Source organism: Ostrea edulis, chromosome 4 (assembly GCF_947568905.1).
Source record: "Ostrea edulis chromosome 4, xbOstEdul1.1, whole genome shotgun sequence".
Classification (NCBI taxonomy): Eukaryota; Metazoa; Mollusca; class Bivalvia; order Ostreida; family Ostreidae; genus Ostrea; species Ostrea edulis.
The window spans coordinates 41,517,141-41,540,190 of NC_079167.1; the positions used below are offsets into that span (position 1 = coordinate 41,517,141).

Here is a 23,050-nt window from a genome sequence, read left to right on the forward strand (position 1 = left end):
TAACTGTAACATCCTGAGACCATGATTAACTGTAACATCCCGATACCATGATTAACTGTAAAATCCTGAGACCATGATTAACTGTAACATCCTGAGACCATGATTAACTGTAACGTCCTGAGACCATGATTAACTGTAACATCCCTATACCATGATTAACTGTAACATCCCGAGACCACGATTAACTGTAACATCCCGATACCATGATTAACTGTAACATCCTGAGACCATGATTAACTGTAACATCCCGATACCATGATTAATTGTAACATCCTGACACCATGATTAACTGTAACATCCGGAGACCACGATTAATTGTAACATCCCGATACCATGATTAACCGTAACATCCTGAGACCATGATTAACTGTAACATCCTGAGACCACGATTAATTGTAACATCCTGAGACCATGATTAATTGTAATATCCTGAGACCACGATTTATTGTAACATCCTGAGACCACGATTAACTGTAACATCCTGAGACCATGATTAACTCTAACATCCCGATACCATGATTAACTGTAACATCCTGAGACCATGATTAACTGTAACATCCTGAGACCACGATTAATTGTAACATCCTGAGACCATGATTAACTGTAACATCCCGATACCACGATTAACTGTAACATTCTGAGACCATGATTAATTGTAACATCCCGATACCATGATTAACTGTAACATCCTGAGACCACGATTAACTGTAACATCCTGAGACCATGATTAATTGTAACATCCTGAGACCATGATTAACTGTAACATCCTGAGACCACGATTAATTGTAACATCCCGAGACCATGATTAATTGTAACATCCCGATACCACGATTAACTGTAACATCCCGATACCACGATTAAATGTAACATCCTGAGACCATGATTAACTGTAACATCCTGAGACCATGATTAATTGTAACATCCTGAGACCATGATTAACTGTAACATCCTGAGACCACGATTAATTGTAACATCCCGATACCATGATTAACCGTAACATCCTGAGACCATGATTAACTGTAACATCCTGAGACCACGATTAATTGTAACATCCTGAGACCATGATTAATTGTAACATCCTGAGACCACGATTAATTGTAACATCCTGAGACCACGATTAACTGTAACATCCTGAGACCATGATTAACTGTAACATCCTGAGACCACGATTAACTGTAACATCCTGAAACCATGATTAATTGTAACATCACGATACCATGATTAACTGTAACATCCCGAGACCATGATTAACTGTAACATCCCGATACCACGATTAATTGTAACATCATGAAACCATGATTAACTGTAACATCACGATACCATGATTAACTGTAACATCATGAGACCACGATTAACTGTAACATCCTGAGACCACGATTAATTGTAACATCCTGAGACCATGATTAACTGTAACATCCTGAGACCACGATTAATTGTAACATCCTAAGACCATGATTAACTGTAACATCCCGATACCACGATTAACTGTAACATTCTGAGACCATGATTAATTGTAACATCCCGATACCATGATTAACTGTAACATCCTGAGACCACGATTAACTGTAACATCCTGAGACCATGATTAATTGTAACATCCTGAGACCATGATTAACTGTAACATCCCGATACCACGATTAACTGTAACATCCCGATACCACGATTAAATGTAACATCCTGAGACCATGATTAACTGTAACATCCTGAGACCATGATTAATTGTAACATCCTGACACCATGATTAACTGTAACATCCTGAGACCACGATTAATTGTAACATCCCGATACCATGATTAACCGTAACATCCTGAGACCATGATTAACTCTAACATCCTGAGACCACGATTAATTGTAACATCCTGAGACCATGATTAATTGTAATATCCTGAGACCACGATTAATTGTAACATCCTGAGACCACGATTAACTGTAACATCCTGAGACCATGATTAACTGTAACATCCTGAGACCACGATTAACTGTAACATCCTGAAACCATGATTAATTGTAACATCACGATACCATGATTAACTGTAACATCCCGAGACCATGATTAACTGTAACATCCCGATACCACGATTAATTGTAACATCATGAAACCATGATTAACTGTAACATCACGATACCATGATTAACTGTAACATCATGAGACCACGATTAACTGTAACATCCTGAGACCATGATTAATTGTAACATCCTGAGACCATGATTAACTGTAACATCCTGAGACCATGATTAACTGTAACATCACGATACCATGATTAACTGTAACATCATGAGACCACGATTAACTGTAACATCCTGAGACCATGATTAATTGTAACATCCTGAGACCATGATTAACTGTAACATCCTGAGACCATGATTAACTGTAACATCCCGAGACCATGATTAACTGTAACATCCTGAGACCATGATTAACTGTAACATCCCGATACCACGATTAATTGTAACATCCTGAGTCGAAGTCTCCATTTTCTTTGTAGATATATGTGTCCTATATTTAAACAATGCCGTCGTTTTTATCGTGTTTTTTGCATGTTTTGTGTCTTCATTTTAATACGTAATGTCTTCATTTGTCGTCCTCCTATCTATTTCAGTATTCACGCACTCCTCGGCGGCAGGTTCTAGTGATTGCAATGCCCTTATCAACCAATTTTCTCAGAACAAAGCCATTAACGAATCCACGCAGCCAAGTAAGAAACTACTGAATAGTTCAGCCACTAAAAAAAACTTGTAAGCTATTGCAATACAAATAAGAGCAACAATGTTTCAGAATATATTCTATCATAGATGTGATACGGCTAACATATTGATCGTTTGTCTTTGCAGATACATCTATTCTCAATGTGACTGTGAGCGAGGTTTTACAAGACAAGATGAACTTTGAAATCATTTATCCATCTGAATTGAGTGTCTTCCTATTAGATTATATCAAACTTCAATATGACGGAAACACGTTAGCATTGATTCTCCAAAAGTCCATTGATGTAGAATACATTTATGAGAAAAAGGCAAGTTATTCTAAAGAAATAAGTAGTGCTAACGCAATGCTCAGAGTTAGTACATACACCCGCATCTTCTGACTGGTTGTTCTATTCTAATATTAAATGGTTTATGATTTTTCCCCCATTTGTTTACGAATTGCTTTACAAAATTAAATTCCAATTTTTTTTTCCAGAACAAATATGCATTAACTTACTTCCAAGTAGAATTCAGTTGTGAGCAGTTCGTAAGTATTTTTATACTCAGATATGCAAGACTGTAATATACAGAAATGAGCCTTTTAGAAATACAAAATCAGACTGCAAATATATCGGACAAATATTGAACCTCCAATGTTGAGAAAGGATCTAGACTTTTTAGGCTAGTTTGCGTCCGTAGTTATGCAGTAACAATTGAACATCTTTTCTTTTCTTCTTCATAACTACATTTTCAATTCTTTTCAAATTTGGCATGAAGCATCTTTGGAACAAGGGGGATGTAATTTATAATTATCATGACTATTGCACCCCAAAGTCTTAGGGGCGGGCACAAATTGTCAAAAATTGAATTATGTAAACTCTTTCATCATTTTGGATATTTTCGGGGGCATTTGTGTTTTAAGAACACATCTACTTTTATACTGCTGCTGAATATCAGAATTTAACTTAGATATGCAGAAAAGGAAACTTATAAGGTTCCATAACCCTTGAAGTTAGTGATACTTTCCACTAATAATCAGATGACCTGTAGACCGGTGGATTTCTTGTTAAATATAAAGTCACATGAAGTAAGATAATTATGTAAAATGTATATGCATATACATGTTTGCATGTAATCAGTTCGATGCAACTTGTTTCACAAAGAACATTGCAAGTATAGAATAAGTATCTTTTTTCTTTGAATATGAATTTTATTTGAAAATGTGCCGTCTTTGATAACAACACTAACTTGAATAAGGAGGACAATTCATAGGATATCTGACGGAATTTTAAAGAAAGCAAACCACGTATTACAGTGTCGCAAACTTGTTAGGATATAGTTCATTGAAGTTAAATCGATGTATTGAGGACAGATGTAAATATTAACGTTCATATATTTTACTAATATGTATCATCAGGGTTATTTCTGGCTACCGGCCATTTCTTATTGGGTATTAATGATGTCATTACGTCACGACCACCGTGCAAGATTCCCCAGCAGTCATTACGTCATGACCACTGTGCTAGATTCCCCAGCAGTCATTACGTCACGACCACCGTGCAAGATTCCCAAGCAGACGTTACATGGAGACTCATGACGATATATCTTAAAAGAAATCAATTTAAAAACAAAACAAAGTAGTACAGTTTTTACAACTTCTATTATCTAAAATAACACTTTGATTGTGTTATAGAGTACAGTGATGAACATCTCAGTTGTTGATGAGGATGATAATGGTCCCGTCTTCTCCAACACACAGTCCAACAACTGCACGCTCGCAGGTTACACCGCCAGTTCCGTCAGAGAATACGTGGTAAGAAATCTAACTACCTACGACAGAGATTCATTTCTAGTGTTTTAATGAAATAAGCGTTTATCCAACCTTTCATCTTTGTTTCAGGGACGCTTAGAGACAAGCCCTGGAGGAATCGTAGCAGCAGACGGAGATATAACCGGAAATAACGTCACGTACTCCTTTCTCTATGGTAAATTTCCTATATGTACATGCAAACGGTGTTGTGAAAAGTGTTGAGAAACTTTTCAGTGCAGTACACACGGTTGGGGCAGGGTTCAATATCTATGGAATATAACATTTACAATGAGTTTTGTTCGCGGTGACTTTACTATTACATGTAACTGGTACTTTTAAAAACTTACCTCTATATCAGTGCTTTGATTGTAACAGGTGAACCCTTTGAATATGAAGAGTACTTCAGCATCAACCCTCAGTATGGACACGTCAACAAGACAAGGGGAGTAACTGAGGATGATCCGCATGATTTTATGATGATCATTCAGGTGGGTGCTTGTTATAATAGTCATTTCCTTGTGGATGCACTGCTCTTGTGAAGAATATGTGTATGAAATTTTATGAATATACATGTAGCACGTCTATTTCAATTAGGAAGTTAGCTCCTCAGTTTTTTATCACAGCTGCGAAGCATGCTTTAACTGTGTATAGTTACTGGTTCGCTACTGATTTGATGAGTGTTTAATATCTCATTTTGTTTCGTGTCAGGCCACGGAGGTGTCAACCCTTAATCGGACTAAGATCGCAGTGTTAGATGTCGGTGTGTATGAAAGTGTTAATGTCGTTTCATCGGAGGTCAAGGCTAACCAGGGCGTTTTGATATTCTTACAAGTTCTGAGTGGTGTGCTTATTCTTGCTTTTACCGTTGCGTTTGGTTTCATTGTGCATCATCGAATCAAAAAACACACCATAAGTCCGAAAATTCCCGACAGTGCAAATACCAGCAAGTTTGACAGCATGGAAGCGGTAACGGAAGATTCATTCATCCTGGAAAATACGATAGTGCTGACAGAGACAAACCAGTTGAATGGAGGCCCGATTTAAAAATCAAAGGTGTGTGAAAATAATCCAAGGACAGGAAACAGTGATTGTTGATAAAATCTAGATACTGCAATTTTATTCTTACTGTTATATTAAACCATATATATATATATATATGCACTCTGTTATTTAACTGTATACAGGGAAATATTCGCCCCCGTCTTATTTTCGCCCCTTTTTGCCCTCATTGTCGAGGGGTGAATTTAAGATTGAACGAAACATTTTTTTTCCTCTTTTAACACAACTGTGTCTGGGTGAATTTAAAGCGGGTTAAAAATGGCGAAAAATGTCGCTGTATACAGCAACATGCTATGTGTGTTACCTGTGCATTACGTATTAAAATTGCATAAAAGTATTTGCTTATTGCCTACGTGCGGCAATTTCTCAAAATGTGAAGCTAGAATACATGAATATTTTGGCATTAAAGTTTTTAATATGCAAGAATATATATTTCATATTGCGCTCTACTAACTACTTACTGATTAACATGAATATTACTTGCTTCATGAACCCACAGATTTGTACTTGAGGAGGTCGAAATAACTTAGCACTGTTTAAGTCCAGTAATTAACGGTGGACAGGTGTCATTAAGACATATTACAGGAGAGAAATTTGGGCGTGCAGACCGATCGTCATCGTCTTACTGGAATTTGCATGATGGAGATTTCATTCGTGAAGTGAAATCAATCAATGGGATGATTTGTTAACAGTTGTTATTCATTATTCAGGTCGTCTTAAATGCTGTGTCAGTGCACGCGGTTACGGATTTGATGTACACACCTTCGTATACTATCGCCCCCAGATAGACTGCATGCGTAAACAATAGACCTGACGTGCGTGAATTCTGGTTTTTTGTGGAAAATTTATTTCATATCTTTAGTGAACAAAATCGAGCTCTAAGAGCGATTCTTCAAATTAATCAACATGAAATTTGGAACTGTTGCGTTTTTAACTTTACTGTTTTCGTCTTCTGGATATGGCGAACAAATTTTTGAATTGGAAGCGGAAAATTTTCATTTCGGAAATTCCTCGTTACTAATAGACAGGAAAAGCGCGTCAAACAACCGAGCACTGTGGATGCTTCTGTCACAAGGCGGGCAACTCAAGATAGAATTTTGTTTAGCGAAAGAGTCCGATGTACGTGTAGATAATATTCTGGTTTCAAACGATGGCGAAGAAGACAGTTTAACAGTTTTGTTGAACTGGGAGGATATCGGAACTTTTCGGACACATCCCAAAAGTCAAGGCGGGAAAGGATGGAATGAATATGTCCCTACGGGTCGAGTAGGACACATTCATCGACTTCCAGCGGGGAGACACACGCTTGTACTTCAACTCACCACTAGCGACAAGTATGGCGTGGAAATCGACAAAGTTATTATTGCAGTCAGTGACGACAATATTCAAGAGCAGGTGTTCCGATGCAATGTCTTCTGCTTCGATGAAATCAGCTACGCTCATGTAAAAGGACGAGATTTTGTTCCTAGCGCCAAAATCGTACAAAAGAGTAACGCTACACCGTGTGCTGAAATAGACAATATAAAGATACCATTTTATCACAACTCCGCCAAATCGTACGAAATCCGAGCAATGCATCCTAAGTATAAAGCTTTTGCAAACGTTCGGGATCCGGACTGGGAAAACTGTGATATGGCCATTGAGAGACTTTGGCGTTTTGATAATGTTACGTATCAGGTGAATACGGAGAAGAAATTACGTAAAGGATCCGCGGTATTAACATTCTCGGAAGAGGTTAATTCCTTTGTTATTGTTGTTTTCTTCGCTCTTAGAGGACCACGACAAGGATATCCAGATTCAGAAATTGGATCGATTTTAAACGTTGAGCTAACAGATTCGCTAAAAGAACCCATAGAACTTGGTTTCAGTAATCTAGACCGGCGCGAACAATATACAGATCCTGTATTCTATACTTTTGAACCGGGAGCACTAAATTTTACAATGGAGATTCCAGATTTTACGTGGTCTGAAGGACCAAGTAATGCAATCAAAATATTAATTCCGAAAAATCGCACGGGAAGCATTGATTTTAAGACGATTAATCTTCGGAAAAGACCTCAAAAAGAAGAAAAGGCTTTCGATTACCACGATAACGGGGATGTCGTTATCCAAGGTGTTGATGTCGATTTCTGGTGGCAAAACAATAAGAAAATGACGATAAAAATCGGTGATCAGGTATACAAAAACGCCGATTACCTTCGATTTTACCAGAAGATCCCTTGGACAAATGTCGGATATGGACAGACGATGGTGATTTATCAGGATGGAATGGTTCGTCTGCTTCCTATCACACCCCCGGGTGTCGACTGGATCCCGTTTGGATCGTCCCTCCTGCTTGGAGAATCAAACCCCAAAAAACGTCGACCTACAGCAAACATCGACACCATTGACATCGATGTCAAAAAGATGATGATAAAGATCATTTACGAAAATGGTAATTCTGCCATTTTGAATCTAAGATCTTCTTTTGGAGAGACAATTCTAAAGGTCTCTGACGTCACTTACAAGAATCGCAGGGAATATCCCTTTCTGATGTTTATGTCCATGTGGGTTGCTGATGGGAACTCTGATGTGGATCACGTGAGTGTTAATGGAAACATTGCCCGCCGCATCACAGACTGGAAGCAACTGTACGGAACCTCCTTTGTTTTTTACAGAAAGTGTCTATCAAAACATAATACTCTAAGTCCAGACATCAGAGTCGAGATACTCAAGTAAAATCATGTAAAACTTTGCAAGATGTCAATAGTTATATCTAATAATTGTCATGTACAGTGTATCAGCCCCTATTTTCAACATGCTATCGTGAATATACATCAACTCTTTGGCTATATACACATGTAGCTGTCATAACCTATACTACTCAAAATTTGATAAGGATCACTAGGTTACATGTGTGTAATTTACCACTAACATAATAAAAGACATAAATTTGACTCAGAAACGTGTTTACTCGGGTTATGAATGAAAATTCATGAACGGCATGAACTTTTATCAATACGGAATGCTTGAAATCTGATAACAACACCAAAAGGCATTTCATTACAAAAAGTTAACAGCAAACCAGAGAAAGAATAACAGTTTTTGGGGATAGTCCATCATTACACTTAGTCGATGAAGTGTCAATACCGGGCATGGCCTCCCCTTGAATCAATGACGGCTTGACAACGTCGAGCCATGCTGGCAATAAGCACCCAGATGTTTCCAATGGGAAGGTTGTTCCACTCTTCCACGAGGGCGTTTCCGAGCTCTGCCAAAGTCGTGGGTTGTGCTCTACGGCGTGAAAGGGCAACCTGCAGCATGTTCCATACATGCTCAATCGGGTTCAAGTCCGGCGAGCGCGCTGTCCAGTCCATACGGACAATTGTCTCCTGCTGAAGGTACTGCTCCACCACCCTGGCGCGATGAGGACGGGCGTTATCATCCATCAGGATGAACTCAGGGCAAACAGCACCAGCGTAGGGTCTGACGTAAACATCGAGGATCTCATCCCGGTACCGCACCCCAGTCATTGTTCCTCTCTCCAGGACATGAAGATCTGTTCTTCCATCCCTGCTGATTCCACCCCAGACCATGAATGAACCACCACCATAATGGTCATGTTCACTGATGTTGGCATCATGGAAACGTTCACGTTGTCGTCGCCACACTCGGTGCCTCCTGTCTGTAAAGTCTAAACAATACCTGGACTCATCGGTGAACAGAACTTGAACCCAATCGTTCTGTGTCCAAGTGACATGATCTTCAGCCCAGTCCAATCGCTCCCGCCGGTGTCGAACAGTCAGAGGGACTCGAACGCATGCCCTTCTCGAGTTGAGACCTGCATTGTGAAGCCGATTCCGTATCGTCTGAGTGGACACATTCACCCCCGAGACGTTCAGGAGGTCGTTACGTAGGCTGGTTGCTGTCCAGAGGGGATGGCGTCGTGCCTGAAGAGCCACAAAATGGTCTTGGCGTTGGGTTGTCGACCTCTGACGATCACACCCATGTCGGTGTGCTGCTGTACCAAAAGTTTGCTGTCGGTTCCAGGCCCTGTTTACAACGCTCTGGTTACAACGTTTAGTGCATTTACAACGTCACGTTGTGAATAGCCAGCGTCAAGCATTCCAATACATCTGCCCATTTGTTCTGTCGCCAGGCGACGCCTTACACGTTGAGGGGGCATTGTGTTGATAAACGTAGTGTAAACACTCAAGTGAGTTTGAAATTTTAGAAAGAATCAGACACCGATGCCTGAGTGAAAATCGTGCAATGGTAACAAAAGCATAAACTGTGATGAGAAACGCATTTCCCATGGCATGAAATGCACGTGCAAGTTTGTTGAAGACGTTTTTGATTTCACTTGAACACAATATTGCCAGTTATGCAGTTATTAATTTTTTAAACAGAAAAATATCTATGATCCTTATCAAATTTTGAGTAGTATATTACATAGGTTTTTAGCTCACCTGAGCTGAAAGCTCAAGTGAGCTTTTCTGATCGCTTTTTGTCCGTCGTCTGTCTGTCTGTCCGTCTGTCTGTTAAACTTTTCACATTTTCGACTTCTTCTCCAGAACCGCTCGGCCAATTTCAATCAAACATGGCCAAGAGCATCCTTGAGTGAAGGGCGTTCAAGTTTGTTCAAATGAAGGGCCATGTCCCTTTCAAAGGGGAGATAATCGCAAAAATAGGGTGGGGTCATTTAAAAATCTTCTTCTCAAGAACCACTGAGCCAGAAGAGCTGAAATTTACCTGAAAGCTTACTGACATATTGCAAATTCACGTTTCTTCAAATCATGGCCCCCGGTGGTAGGATGGAGCCACAAGGGAGGATCAAAGTTTTACATACAAATATATAGGGAAAAACTTTAAAAATCTTCTTCTCAAGAACCACTAAGCCAGAAAAAGCTGAGATTTACACGAAAGCTTCCTGACATAATGCAGATTCAAGTTTGTTCAAATCATGGGCCCCGGGGGTTGGATGGGGCCATAATAGGGGATCAAAGTTTTACATATAAATATATGGGAAAAATCTTTTTAAATCTTCTTCTCAAGAACTACTGAGTCATAAAAGCTGATTTTTACATGAAAACTTTCTCACATAGTGCAGATTCAAGTTTGTTCAAATCATGGCCCCCGGTGGTAGGATGGGGCCCCAAGGGGGGATCAAAGTTTTGCACACAAATATATAGGGGGAAACTTTAAAAATCTTCTTCTCAAGAACCACTAAGCCAGAAAGAGCTGAGATTTACATGAAAGCTTCCTGACATACTGCAGATTCAAGTTTGTTCAAATCATGGGCCCCGGGAGTTGGATGGGGCCAAAATAGGGGATCAAAGTTTTACATACAAATATATAGGAAAAATCTTTAAAAATCTTCTTCTCAAGAACCACTGAGTCAGAAAAGTTGATTTTTACATGAAAACTTTCTGACATAGTGCAGATTCAAGTTTGTTCAAATCATGGCCCCCGGGGATAAGTTGGGCCCCCAAGGGGGGATCAAAGTTTTACACACAAATATATAGGATTTTTTTTTTAAAATCTTCTTCTCAAGAACCAGTAAACCAGAAAAGCTGAGATTTACGTGGACTGTTAGTCACCGAGGGTCTCTACAGCCCAGTAGCTAAGTACTTCGTTACTAGCTTGAAAATACGGATGTATATTTAGTTGCTGTTATAAAATTTAGAAATTCATTTCAAAATTAAGGATTATCTCCCTCATGCATAGCTCTTATCCTTGGACGAATTTGGCTCCACTTTTTTGGCACGCTGTTTTTGGCTATATTTTGCTCTAAAACTTCATAGTTATTTCGGACTTCAAACATTTCGGTTGAGCATCACTGAAGAGACATTATTTGTCGAAATGCGCATCTGGTGCATCAAAATTGGTACCGTATAAGTTTTACATGAAAGCTTCCTGACATAATGCAGATTCAGGTTTGTTCAAATCACGAGCCCCGGGGGTTGGATGGGGCCACAATAGGGGATCAAAGTTTTACATACAAATATATAGGAAATTTTTAAAAAAAATCTTCTTCTCAAGAACCACTGAGCCAGAAAAGCTAATTTTTACATGAAAACTTTCTGACATAGTGCAGATTCAAGTTTGTTCAAATCATGACCCTCGGGGGTAGGCTGGGGCCAGAAGGGAGAATCAAAGTTTTACATACAAATATACAGGGGAAAACTTTAAAAATCTTCTTCTCAAGAACCACTAAGTCAGAAAAAGCTGAAATTTATATGAAAGCTTCCTGACATACTGCAGATTCAAGTTTGTTCAAATCATGGCCCCCGGGGGGTGGATGGGGCCACAATAGGGGATCAAAGTTTTACATACAAATATATAGGAAAAATCTTTAAAAATCTTCTTCTCAAGAACCACTGAGCCAGAAAAGCTAATTTTTACATGAAAACTTTCTGACATAGTGCAGATTGAAGTTTGTTCAAATCATGGCCCCCGGGGGTAGGATGGGGCCACAAGGGGGAATCAAAGTTTTACATACAAATATATAGTTAAAATCTTTTTCTCAATAACCACTGAGTCAGAAAAGCTGATATTTACAAGAAAACTTTCTGACATAGTGCAGATTCAAGTTTGTTCAAATCATGGCCCCTGGGGAGTAGGATGGGGCCACAAGTGGGGGGGGGGGTCAAAGTTTTACATACAAATATAGGAAAAAGCTTTAAAAATCTTCTTCTTAAGAACCATTGGGCCAAAGAAGTTGACATTTACATGAAAGCTTTCTGACATAGTGTAGATTCAAGTTTGCAAAGGGTAGTTTGAGCCATAATAGGGACTAAGGTTTTACATGCAAATATATATGGAAAGTCTTCAGATATGGGCCAAGGTGACTCAGGTGAGCGATGTGGCCCATGAGCCTCATGTTTTAATAGCAGTGTTTTCGAGCAAGTTGGTCTCTAAGGAAGCATGATACGATAAAATAAGTATAAAGAACATATTCAACGAAACGTACACCCAGACATGATACTAAATTGTAAATTCTTTGATTAATTTATAAATTCATATACAGCTATGTAGTTTTGAAAAGAAATCTAGCATCATGGGTTTAATGAAATTGCAGTGGACCTCTACCCTGATGGGGACAGTAGAAATTGCTTGCCTTCCATGGGCATTGTTTAATTTCTGCTTATGTTGAACAAAATAAGTTCTTGTATTAAACAATGCCATATCTTCCATTCCAAAGGTTTGACATATGAATTAACAATAAATTCCTAAGACTACTAATAGATGTACAGTATATGCTCGTATTCAATCCTGGTCGCACCCGGAGTGTTTTAATCAGGTAATTACAACTGAATACACCTATGCAAAAAGGAGATACTAACTGGTCCATCTCGGCATGTCGTATATGGGGATTTTGGCAATTGCATGCTTCCTCGTCTGTTCTGAAAACACCAATTATACACCCGGAATAGGAAAATCCGAATGCACGTTAAGATTTACAGACCAATGAACACTTAGAACCAATGTAATCGAATCTGTCGACATCTTTTGGGCTTTCATTAGGTGTGACATGAATGGTACACACTGGGATTCAGACCACGCTGTGGCAAAAGAAACCTTCAGAGAAAAAAGATACGATAGTTCGGTGCGAAGATACAGGAGGGAAAAACTTCGACTGTAATGACGGTTCACATTCAAGAGATAAGAAAGATGGGAGAGAAGACACTGGAATACCATGTACAGTAGAGAGACAAAACATAAAAGTAACAAGTCTCACGAGCTACAATGCTCACCTGAGTAGACCTAACGCCAACATTCTAAACTTTGATCCTAATGATATTACGTGAACTCTATACATTAAGATTAGTAGATCAATATCATTATGTTTATTATAATACGCTAATTAACATATTGTACTGTTTTATTTCATTTTTTAAAATCAATTTGTATGTTCCTGATATTTTAAAGTCTGTATCCCATTGTTTTATTTAGAAAAAATTTGATTTTCGTTCTCTTGGTATATACACAACTTCTACAATATACACATCATTTGCAAACAAATTAGAATTGCTGAAATGTTCATCGTCAACTTCAACAAAATCAGGCATTTCACCAGCTCTACCATTAAATCCACCAATATGAGATACAGACTCAAAATTAAATGAGAATTACAAAAAAATATCGATCAGTTCTGAAAATTAATAACCAGTGAATATATAAACACGAATTCAAAATTCTAAAATGTGACATTTCCTCTTTAACATATATGATATTGCCTTCAGATTTTCTATTAGATAATACATCAACTCTGCTGTTCATAAAACGTGAATATCCTGACATAACACCCACTCAGAAGCTTAATCTGTTTTAGTTTCAGCAAAGCATTATATGTTAATAAAATTAATGGAATCAGGACTAATAAGTTTAAATTTCAAATCATCAATATTAGCATAAAAATTACTGTTTGTTTGGCTACTTCGTAGTAACATGAATCGTCAGTAGCAGACTAAGCAGATAAAATACTTATAATATAACCTCTAGTGACACTACCAAGATCATAAATCACTACCACTTCAAGTTGAATTCAATTTTCCGCATTCACGCTCTGGGCCGGGTTTCACAAAACTATCTTAAGATCTGTCATAAGATAGATCGTAAGAGGGTCTTAAGATCTGACTTATGACAATCATAAGACACGACAGTGCCGTTTCACAAAACTATCTTAACTTCAGGAAATCTTAAGATAGATCTCAGGGCGTTGTTATACTCGTTACATTGTAATATAACGTGTTTCCATTATAATCTTTTGACTGCATGCATGAATTTAAATGTTACATGTATATGAAAGATTGAAATATATAAAACTATAAATAGGAAATTGAAATATTACAATTTTAGGCATTTGTAATTATTCAATATATTCATAAAATTTAATACATTGTACTTCTTTTTAAAATCATTTCAACTTACACTTTATTTTGTATTTCAAACACTATATCAAAGTCTGATATATATATATATATATATATATATATATATATATATATATATATATATATAAAGCACTAAATAATCACAACTAGGTACTGAAAATTTTCACCCCAGCCCGGGGTCGAACCAGCGACCTACATATATATTGAATATATACACACACACACACACACATATATATATATATAGAGAGAGAGAGAGAGAGAGAGAGAGAGAGAGAGAGAGAGAGAGAGAGAGAGAGAGAGAGATGTATATATAGAGATGTATATATATACACTATATCAAAGTCTTATATATATATATATTATTTCTCCCCCATTCCTCTCCGACGAAAATAAAGACGAAAATAAAACATAAGACAATAGGATTGATGCATTTGTTACAAGTTAGCAACGCCGCATTTATTTTATTCAACAAAATACATATGTAATATACTAAATACAAAAAAGGTATTCAGTAAACGAGGGCGTGGGTGGGTGGGGAAAACCAAAGACACAGGTAACACTTAAGCATTTATAACGAACGTCACATTAATCGAACAAAACGTGTACGCGTGTTCGACTATACATGTACAGTGTATACTGGGCGCAAAGGCTTTTCTATGTGAAAAAGTCTATAACTGAATGAAATGAAATAGTACGAAAACTAACCAAAACATAAACATGTGAAGAAATAGATTTACCCAACACTGCTTTTGTGTCTTCAAACAATAAATGAATGGTATTCAAATGTGTTTGCTTGTGACCACATACAGCGGGTACGAAGTCCGTGTGCATGCGCTCAGACAAATCGGTGTCGAAAGATTTAAGATGTCTATGAAACGATGTCCAAACTTTTCAGTTGCTGAATTATCAGTATTGTTTGACGAGGCGGAGAAAAGAAAAGGCATTTGTTTTTAAAACAAAACTACAGTTCCAATGTTATGAAGGAAACTCGGGGAGATGTCACTTCTAGAGTAAATGCTGTAAATTCAACAGTATGTCCGATAGGGGGGAGAAAAGGTGGACATGCCTAAACAGTGAAAGCAGGAAAAAGTTAGCTGTGGGATATTCTAAATGAATATTGAGTCCATCATAAAGATTACATGTCGCGGTATACGAAGCTTATTAATGATGTCCACATCCTCCATATAGTCTAATAGATTGTTTCTGTCCCTGAAACCACGTTCCCTCCGAATAACCTATCTCTTAGCAAAGCATAGTTCAGTATATATTTAAGACAAGTATCTATGGAGCGCCAAATTAACATAAACTCAAATAATTGAAGATATCTTCAATTATTTGAAGATATCATCAATTCATTTGATGCGCGCAACAATTTAATTAAAGATCTCTTCAAATAATTAATGATATCTTCAATTCTGAATTATTGCGCGCATTAAATGAATTGATGATAGCATTAATTCTTCTGCTGAATTGATGCGCGCTTTAATTGAATTAATGATCTCTTCAAATGAATTAATGATATCAACAATTGAATTGATGCGCGCTACAATTCAATTGAAGAGAGCAATAATTGATATAATGCGCGCATTGAATCAATTGATGAGAGCAATAATTGAATTGATGCGCGCATTAATTCATTTCATGAGAGCAATAATGGATTTAATGCGCGCATTAATTCAATTATTGCTCTCTTCAATTGAATTAATGATATCTTTAATTCATTTGAAGAGAGCAATAATTCTTTTAGAGAGAGTAACTAAATAATTAAAGATATCTTCAATTCAACATATCCACAATTGAATTAATGATCTCTTTAATTGAATTGTTGCTCTCTTCAAAAGATTTGATGCGCGCATTAATTCCTTATACAAAAGCATTGTAAACAATTCAAGATATCTTCAATTGAATTAAAGAGATCATCAAATTATTTATACCGAGCTCTAAATCAATTATTGCGAGCAATATTTCTACGAAATTAATGCTCTCATCAATTGAATTGAAGAGAGCAATATTTGAATTAATGCGCGCATCAAATCTATTATTGCTCTCATTAATTCAATTGATGCTCTCATCAATTGAATTGAAGAGAGCAATAATTGAATTAATGCGCGCATTAAATCAATTATTGCTCTCATTAATTCAATTGATACGCGCATTAATTCAATTGATGAGAGCAATAATTGAATTGAAGCGCGCATTAATTCATTTGATGAGAGCAATAATTGATTTAATGTGCGCATTAATTCAATTAAAGAGAGCAATAATTGAATTGATGATATCTTCAAATAATTGAAGATATCTTCAATTATTTGAGTTTATGTTAATTTGGCGCTCCATAAGTATCTGGATGTCTTAAGATTTCTAACAATCTTAAGATTATCTTAAGATATGACAGTTTTGTGAAACAGCTATAATGGATCTTATGACAAATTTTGGTCTTAAGACAAATCTTAGTCGTAAGATAGTTTTGTGAAACTGGCCCCATGGTTGTTCTAGAGTTTTCTTGAAATGAACGACCTCTCTTGGTGTTATTGAAGTGTGTCACTATCGGTCCGTGAGCTGAAACAATCCTAGTTGGGTCCTGTCCGTATTCAGGTACAGACCTTCTTAGGTCGGGATGAAAGGGTTTCCACATCAATGAAGAGTCCTTGCTCTCCTGTTTTATTTTAACCATCCTATAGTGTAAAGTTTACTCAACGGTTTCGCAGATGCTAGATGCTAATTTCTTGATTTTTTATTCATCTATTATTTTTTATTCATCTATTATTTTTTTCTTTGGATTATTTTTTAATTTGGTCTTCATGAAGAACAAACATTTTTCGACTATTGGGCCACGTCTCTCCCCGCCTTTTCTTCCCATTCTGTGAACCTTAAATTTATCTTAAATTTCAAGTTCGTCCTAGATAAAGGTTTGGATACGTTTTCAGGAATGTCATTAATATTTTCAAAAATTGAAGTAGAAAAATCAAAATCCTTGCCGCGTGGACAATTTTCAATACCTATACAAGCACTCTGTAAAATAAAAAGGTCCTCACTTGAAAACTGGGAGGAGTTAGACTGACAAATCACATGTACTCCTCATATCACATTAAATACGAAACTCCTGCAAGAGAGGTCGAAATGCAACATGATCTATAGTGAACGACACCGCAAGGTTCGGCTGAACTATCGCTCTCGAGACTACACGAGCGAGAGTCTCTTGAAAGCGAGAGAGACTATCACTCAGTCGACATGTTGGCTCGGGAAGTCGATTTTTGTCACACTGGTTATGCGCCCTTTAGCTAGCTAATTGTGTGTTTTATAGCAACCATTGCATGTCTCAATACCATAAGACGAGTATTCTGCTGGTCTCTTGCTTCCTCGCATTTCAGCCAGTGGAAGTGATAAATTTATATTTCAGCAGAATGAGAATCCTTGACACAGTGTGACAGAATGAGAATACTTGACATAGTGTGACAGAATGAGAATCCTTGACACAGTGTGACAGAATGAGAATACTTGACACAGTGTGACAGAATGAGAATCCTTGACACAGTGTGACAGAATGAGAATCCTTGACACAGTGTGACAGAATGAGAATCCTTGACATAATGTGACAGAATGAGAATCCTTGACACAGTGTGACAGAATGAGAATCCTTGACATAATGTGACAGAATGAGAATCCTTGACACAGTGTGACAGAATGATAATCCTTGACACAGTGTGACAGAATGAGAATCCTTGACATAATGTGACAGAATGATAATCCTTGACATAATGTGACAGAATGATAATCCTTGACACAGTGTGACAGAATGAGAATCCTTGATATAATGTGACAGAATGAGAATCCTTGACATAGTGTGACAGAATGAGAATCCTTGACACAGTGGGACAGAATGAGAATCCTTGACATTGTGTGTGCTTGGAATGACATTTATGTATACGTACATTCTACTCACGTCATGGCACAGTATAGAAAACACATTGGGTCGCTGAATAATTAACGACGAGACTCTACTACAGGCCTCAATGGAAGTCGACGAAAAGGATTCAAATGAGCTAGAGCTACTGTCCCCACTTGTTGAATTTATATCACTTTGAAGGGGATAGCGATTGCTAGATAAAAAATAAATAATTTGAGGGTGAAAACTATTAACCATGCGAGACTCACGTCTCATAATTGTTGATGAGATGGAGCTGAAACAGCTGCTATGAACGACTCAACTGAATTTTACGTACGGTGTCCAAAGGGAGATAATTCCAGTTTTTATAGTGCGTGGGTACAAGATGGAATTAGGAATGAGAGTGTATGCATGTTGCTTGAAAGTGGTGAATCTGTCTGTTTTATGTAGGATCACATTTTCATGGACTGTTTTATATAACATGGTAGGTCGGGTCTGTTCATCTATTTGTTAGTTTTCTTCATTGTAGATGGTGTATCGTGTCTAGGCATACTTAAAGGACGACCTTACTAAGGATTTGTAAGTCCGGGTCCCACACTAGGCATATACTTTAAGGACGGTCTTCCAAGGGATTTGTAAGCCTGCTCCTTTACGGAAGTGGAGTTAATATTCAAGTTTCTTTTAAGGAATCCTAAAGCATTGCTTGCCTTTTAATAACATTTTTACGTGCGTGTTCCATTTTAAGATCTGATTGGATGGTAACTCCTATAAGTATTCTGTCTGTAATTCATGTATACATCAGTGTCCGAGCTACTGTTACCGCGGATAACAACTGGAACGTGCTACAACTGTTCTAATGCTGATCTTTCACATTTAACCCTTTCTCTAATGACACATTTCAAAGGTTTTAAAAGACTAAACGATATCATTTTTTAAAAATCTATTTAGATCTATATGTGCCCCGATTTGGAGTAGGCATATAAGAATTTGTTGAAATTATTTAAATCGTCTTGCTGCTTAAATGAGAATGTTAAGTCCTAGAGAAAACGCTGGAAAGAAAATTAGGAATTTGATTGATTGACTATTGTTTCGATACGAGTGAAATATTATCGAGAGGGACTCTCGATAATATTTCACTCATATCGAGACGTCACCATTGCCGGTGTTAGGAATTTGACGGAGATCGATTTTCATTTTTTTTTTTTTATAAAGTTCCGTCATGGTATCCCGTGACCTCAATTGACCAGTACGTTAGAGAAAGGGTTAAAAGAGGGACAGAGCTTTTCAGAAAGAGATACGGTGTAAATTTAAGTAGGATTCCTTTGCCCAGTCTCAAAATGTACTTGCATGATGATGTAAATTGTCATCATACACCCCTAATATTTAATTCAGCATGAAAAAGTTTGCATGAAGATTTTTTTTTTCAAATGACAAACCTTAGTAAACAAGCATTGCTTCGATCAACAAGCCGTAACCCGATTCAAAGCCTCCTGGTAAATGAAGACCTAAGAAAAAGAGTATAAAAAATACTCTTGCAATGTGTAATTTAGTAACTATACCTCATTTGATGCGTAGGAACGATAACTCTGATCGAACAAACATCGCCTACAGGTAAAACACATTACTCATGCTATAATATAATAAGAAATAGCATGTTAAATCCTAGCTGCAGCTCTCTAAGAAAATATTGGGACATATCTCTGTTCTCTCCCAATATTTTCTCGGAGAGCTATTGTTCTGCAGCTAGTTAAATTAAGTCTATAGAATCTAAATCACCAAATCCAAAGTTATCGTTCTTTATACAAGTATTACCCAATCAAGAAATAGTTATTAAATCACCCTTTGTTATTATTTTTACATACTATGTACGTGAAAATAATATGTGACAAGAGTCATAAATTGTATTTGGTATATATACACTGTAGCCTGATTTTCTTTCCAGAGTTTTCTCTAGGTCTTAACATCATTTCAGCAGCAAGACGATTTAAATAATTTCAACAAACCGTTTATAATGTTGAAATTGTGATCCCTTTTCAAAATTAAAAACATTTTCTATCAGCAAATAAACAAATAAATTGAAGGATGATCTTGCTTATTTTGAAAGTGGCAAACCTTGTTTGAAATTTAGCACAAATGTTTAATCATTCATATTAATTATTAAACCAGTACACTGACACATGAAAACCAATACATGTATAGAATGTAAGAAAAGTGAATGGTATATCACATATTTTTTTTATTGAGAAATTAAAATTATTCACTTTTATTATACAGCAACTGTGTTGTACATTAATTCCTATACATGGAAAACAAGCCTATCATCTTGTGCGGTCAGTCTCGCGGTGTAGGTTTCATTTCTTCCAGATATTGTTCATATGTTATTGAAGGTCCATGTTCAGCCTCTTTATAAAAACCTTTATAGATAAATTTTCTCCCTGAATATCCACATGTCGATATCTTTGGTTTATCCTGAAAAAAACAATTAACAAAATAAGAAGTGGTGAAAATTTTAAACATATGGTGCTATAATATTTCTTAATTCAATATGTGCTATAAATCTCTAATTCAATACACCAACACATGAAATTTTCTAATTTCATTTTCATAAACATTGAAATTGCAACTGGAATTTCTCATGGTTTGTATTTACTATGTTTGCACACCAGTTATAGTTTTAAACAATCTTTTCCCCACAAGTTGACATTTTCTTTGGTTAAAACAGATATTTCTGCCTTTCATGTGTGAAAAACATAGAAGTGATTTCATCCATTAATATGTAGAAATTATAGTTCTGCTTACTTATCAGATTAATGTAGACTTTTGGATGATCCAGATCTCTACTAATCCAACAGATTGATGTAGACTTTTGGATGATCCAGATCTCTACTAATCCAATAGATTAATGTAGACTTTTGGATGATCCAGATTTCTACTAATCCAACAGATTAATAATAATACCATATTTATATAGCACCCTTTTCATACACTATGTACACTCAAAGGTGCTTTACAATGCATATATACCTTACAACAGAATGTTATACACATAATACATAGAAAATAAATAAAACATTAAAAGCTGTACCTATCCTCATTGTACATATAAAACATGAAAACACAAGATACCATAAATATGCTAGATAAGAATAAACATCAGTTTCAGGGCGTATTAAAATAATAATAATAATGAAATACACACACGCACACACAGCATATAATGTCTCAGGTATAATACATTAATGTAGACTTTTGGATGATCCAGATCTCTACTATTCTAACAGATTACTGTTGAGATTTGATGGTCTAGATTTCTACTAATCTCTAACAGATTAACATAGAGATTTGATGGTCTACATCTCCACTGACTTACCAGATTGATATAGACCTTTGGATGGTCTACATCTCCACTGACTTACCAGATTGATATAGACCTTTGGATGGTCTACATCTCCACTGACTTACCAGATTGATATAGACCTTTGGATGGTCTACATCTCCACTGACTTACCAGATTGATATAGACCTTTGGGTGACCTAGGGCTCCTCCACTATTGCTCCACACTGTTTTCTCATCACACACAACCACGGGGTCCTCACCAATCAGATTGATGGCAAAATTTTTGTTGACCTGCAACATGAAATTAATAATTTAATCATACACTTGTACTTTATTCACTTCAAGAATTGAATAGATATAGACATACAGTGAAACCCGTGCTTATAACGAAGTGTGTGTGTGTGTGTGTGTGTGTGGGGAGGGGGGGGGGGAGAGATATTGATTTTATTATAAACGTTATTCATTATAAACAATGATTTTAGAGAATGTTTTCAAACTATAAAAATTGTAAATTACTTCACTGTAAGAGTGAATCCATTATAAGCATGTTCACCTTGTTGTACTGTATTATACATAAAGAGTGCTCCAATCTTAACTTACTCAAAATTAACACAAGGGTAGGTAGTACACTACAAATTTAGCACAAGTGTCGGTAGTACACTACAAAATTAGCACAAGTGTAGATAGTACACTACAAAATTAGCACAAGTGTTGATAGTACACTACAAAATTAGCACAAGTGTTGATAGTACACTACAAAATTAGCACAAGTGTACATAGTACACTACAAAATTAGCACAAGTGTAGATAGTACACTACAAAATTAGCACAAGTGTCGGTAGTACACTACAAAATTAGCACAAGTGTACATAGTACACTACAAAATTAGCACAAGTGTAGATAGTACACTATTCAGCAAACAAACATTATCAGAGAAGAGCTTAATACATGTCAAATGAAATACTACAGAATAGCCTGGTCACGTCTCCATAGGAGTGAAATATTCTTGAGAGGGATGTTAAACAATATTCAATCAATCAATCTAAACTGAAATACCATCCAAAGAAGCACAGTATGTTAAATGGATTCTTCAGGCTAATTGTAAAGTTTGACATATATATATATATATATTAACTTCAAACTTTACAACTACTCTAAGACGAAATGCTTTGAAATCTAAATACAGGTCTACAACAAGAATCCCTGTGGTATGACCTCATTAAAAAACAAGAGTAATATAAATCTGCACTGCAATGTAATCGGCTGAAATCAAAGCTTTCAAATTTCCCTCCTCTAAATGATTTTCTTTGAAACATACTTCTTATAAATATATCACAGCATTTTAAACCCACTAAATCACTCTGTTATTCTCGGCTGGAATGTACAACAATTTA

At 36.6% G+C, this 23,050-nt stretch overlaps 3 protein-coding genes across 5 annotated transcripts in view; 2 read left to right on the plus strand and 1 right to left on the minus strand.

Annotated features, from left to right (window-relative positions):
• LOC125670091 (uncharacterized) overlaps nt 1–5,977 on the plus strand; it is a 36,540-nt gene extending 30,563 nt beyond the window's left edge. For all 3 annotated transcript variants that reach the window (XM_048905052.2, XM_048905051.2, XM_048905050.2), the window contains 7 exons: nt 2,601–2,696; nt 2,833–3,014; nt 3,182–3,232; nt 4,379–4,498; nt 4,586–4,670; nt 4,871–4,983; nt 5,204–5,977. In XM_048905052.2, the coding sequence (XP_048761009.1) occupies nt 2,601–2,696; nt 2,833–3,014; nt 3,182–3,232; nt 4,379–4,498; nt 4,586–4,670; nt 4,871–4,983; nt 5,204–5,539 (983 nt within the window). In that variant the 3' untranslated portion in view covers nt 5,540–5,977. The remainder of the gene's footprint in view (nt 1–2,600; nt 2,697–2,832; nt 3,015–3,181; nt 3,233–4,378; nt 4,499–4,585; nt 4,671–4,870; nt 4,984–5,203) is intronic.
• The window catches only part of LOC125670090 (uncharacterized), a 675,065-nt gene that overhangs the window by 558,397 nt on the left and 93,618 nt on the right, over nt 1–23,050 (plus strand). The gene's annotated exons all lie outside the window — the stretch shown is intronic.
• Nucleotides 20,536–23,050, minus strand: part of LOC125670094 (NADH dehydrogenase [ubiquinone] iron-sulfur protein 6, mitochondrial) — a 67,034-nt gene continuing 64,519 nt past the window's right edge. Inside the window, exons 6-7 of the mRNA XM_056162657.1 lie at nt 21,828–21,947; nt 20,536–20,788 (exon numbers count right to left, since the gene is read on the minus strand). Coding sequence (XP_056018632.1) covers nt 20,651–20,788; nt 21,828–21,947 — 258 coding nt within the window. The 3' untranslated portion in view covers nt 20,536–20,650. The remainder of the gene's footprint in view (nt 20,789–21,827; nt 21,948–23,050) is intronic.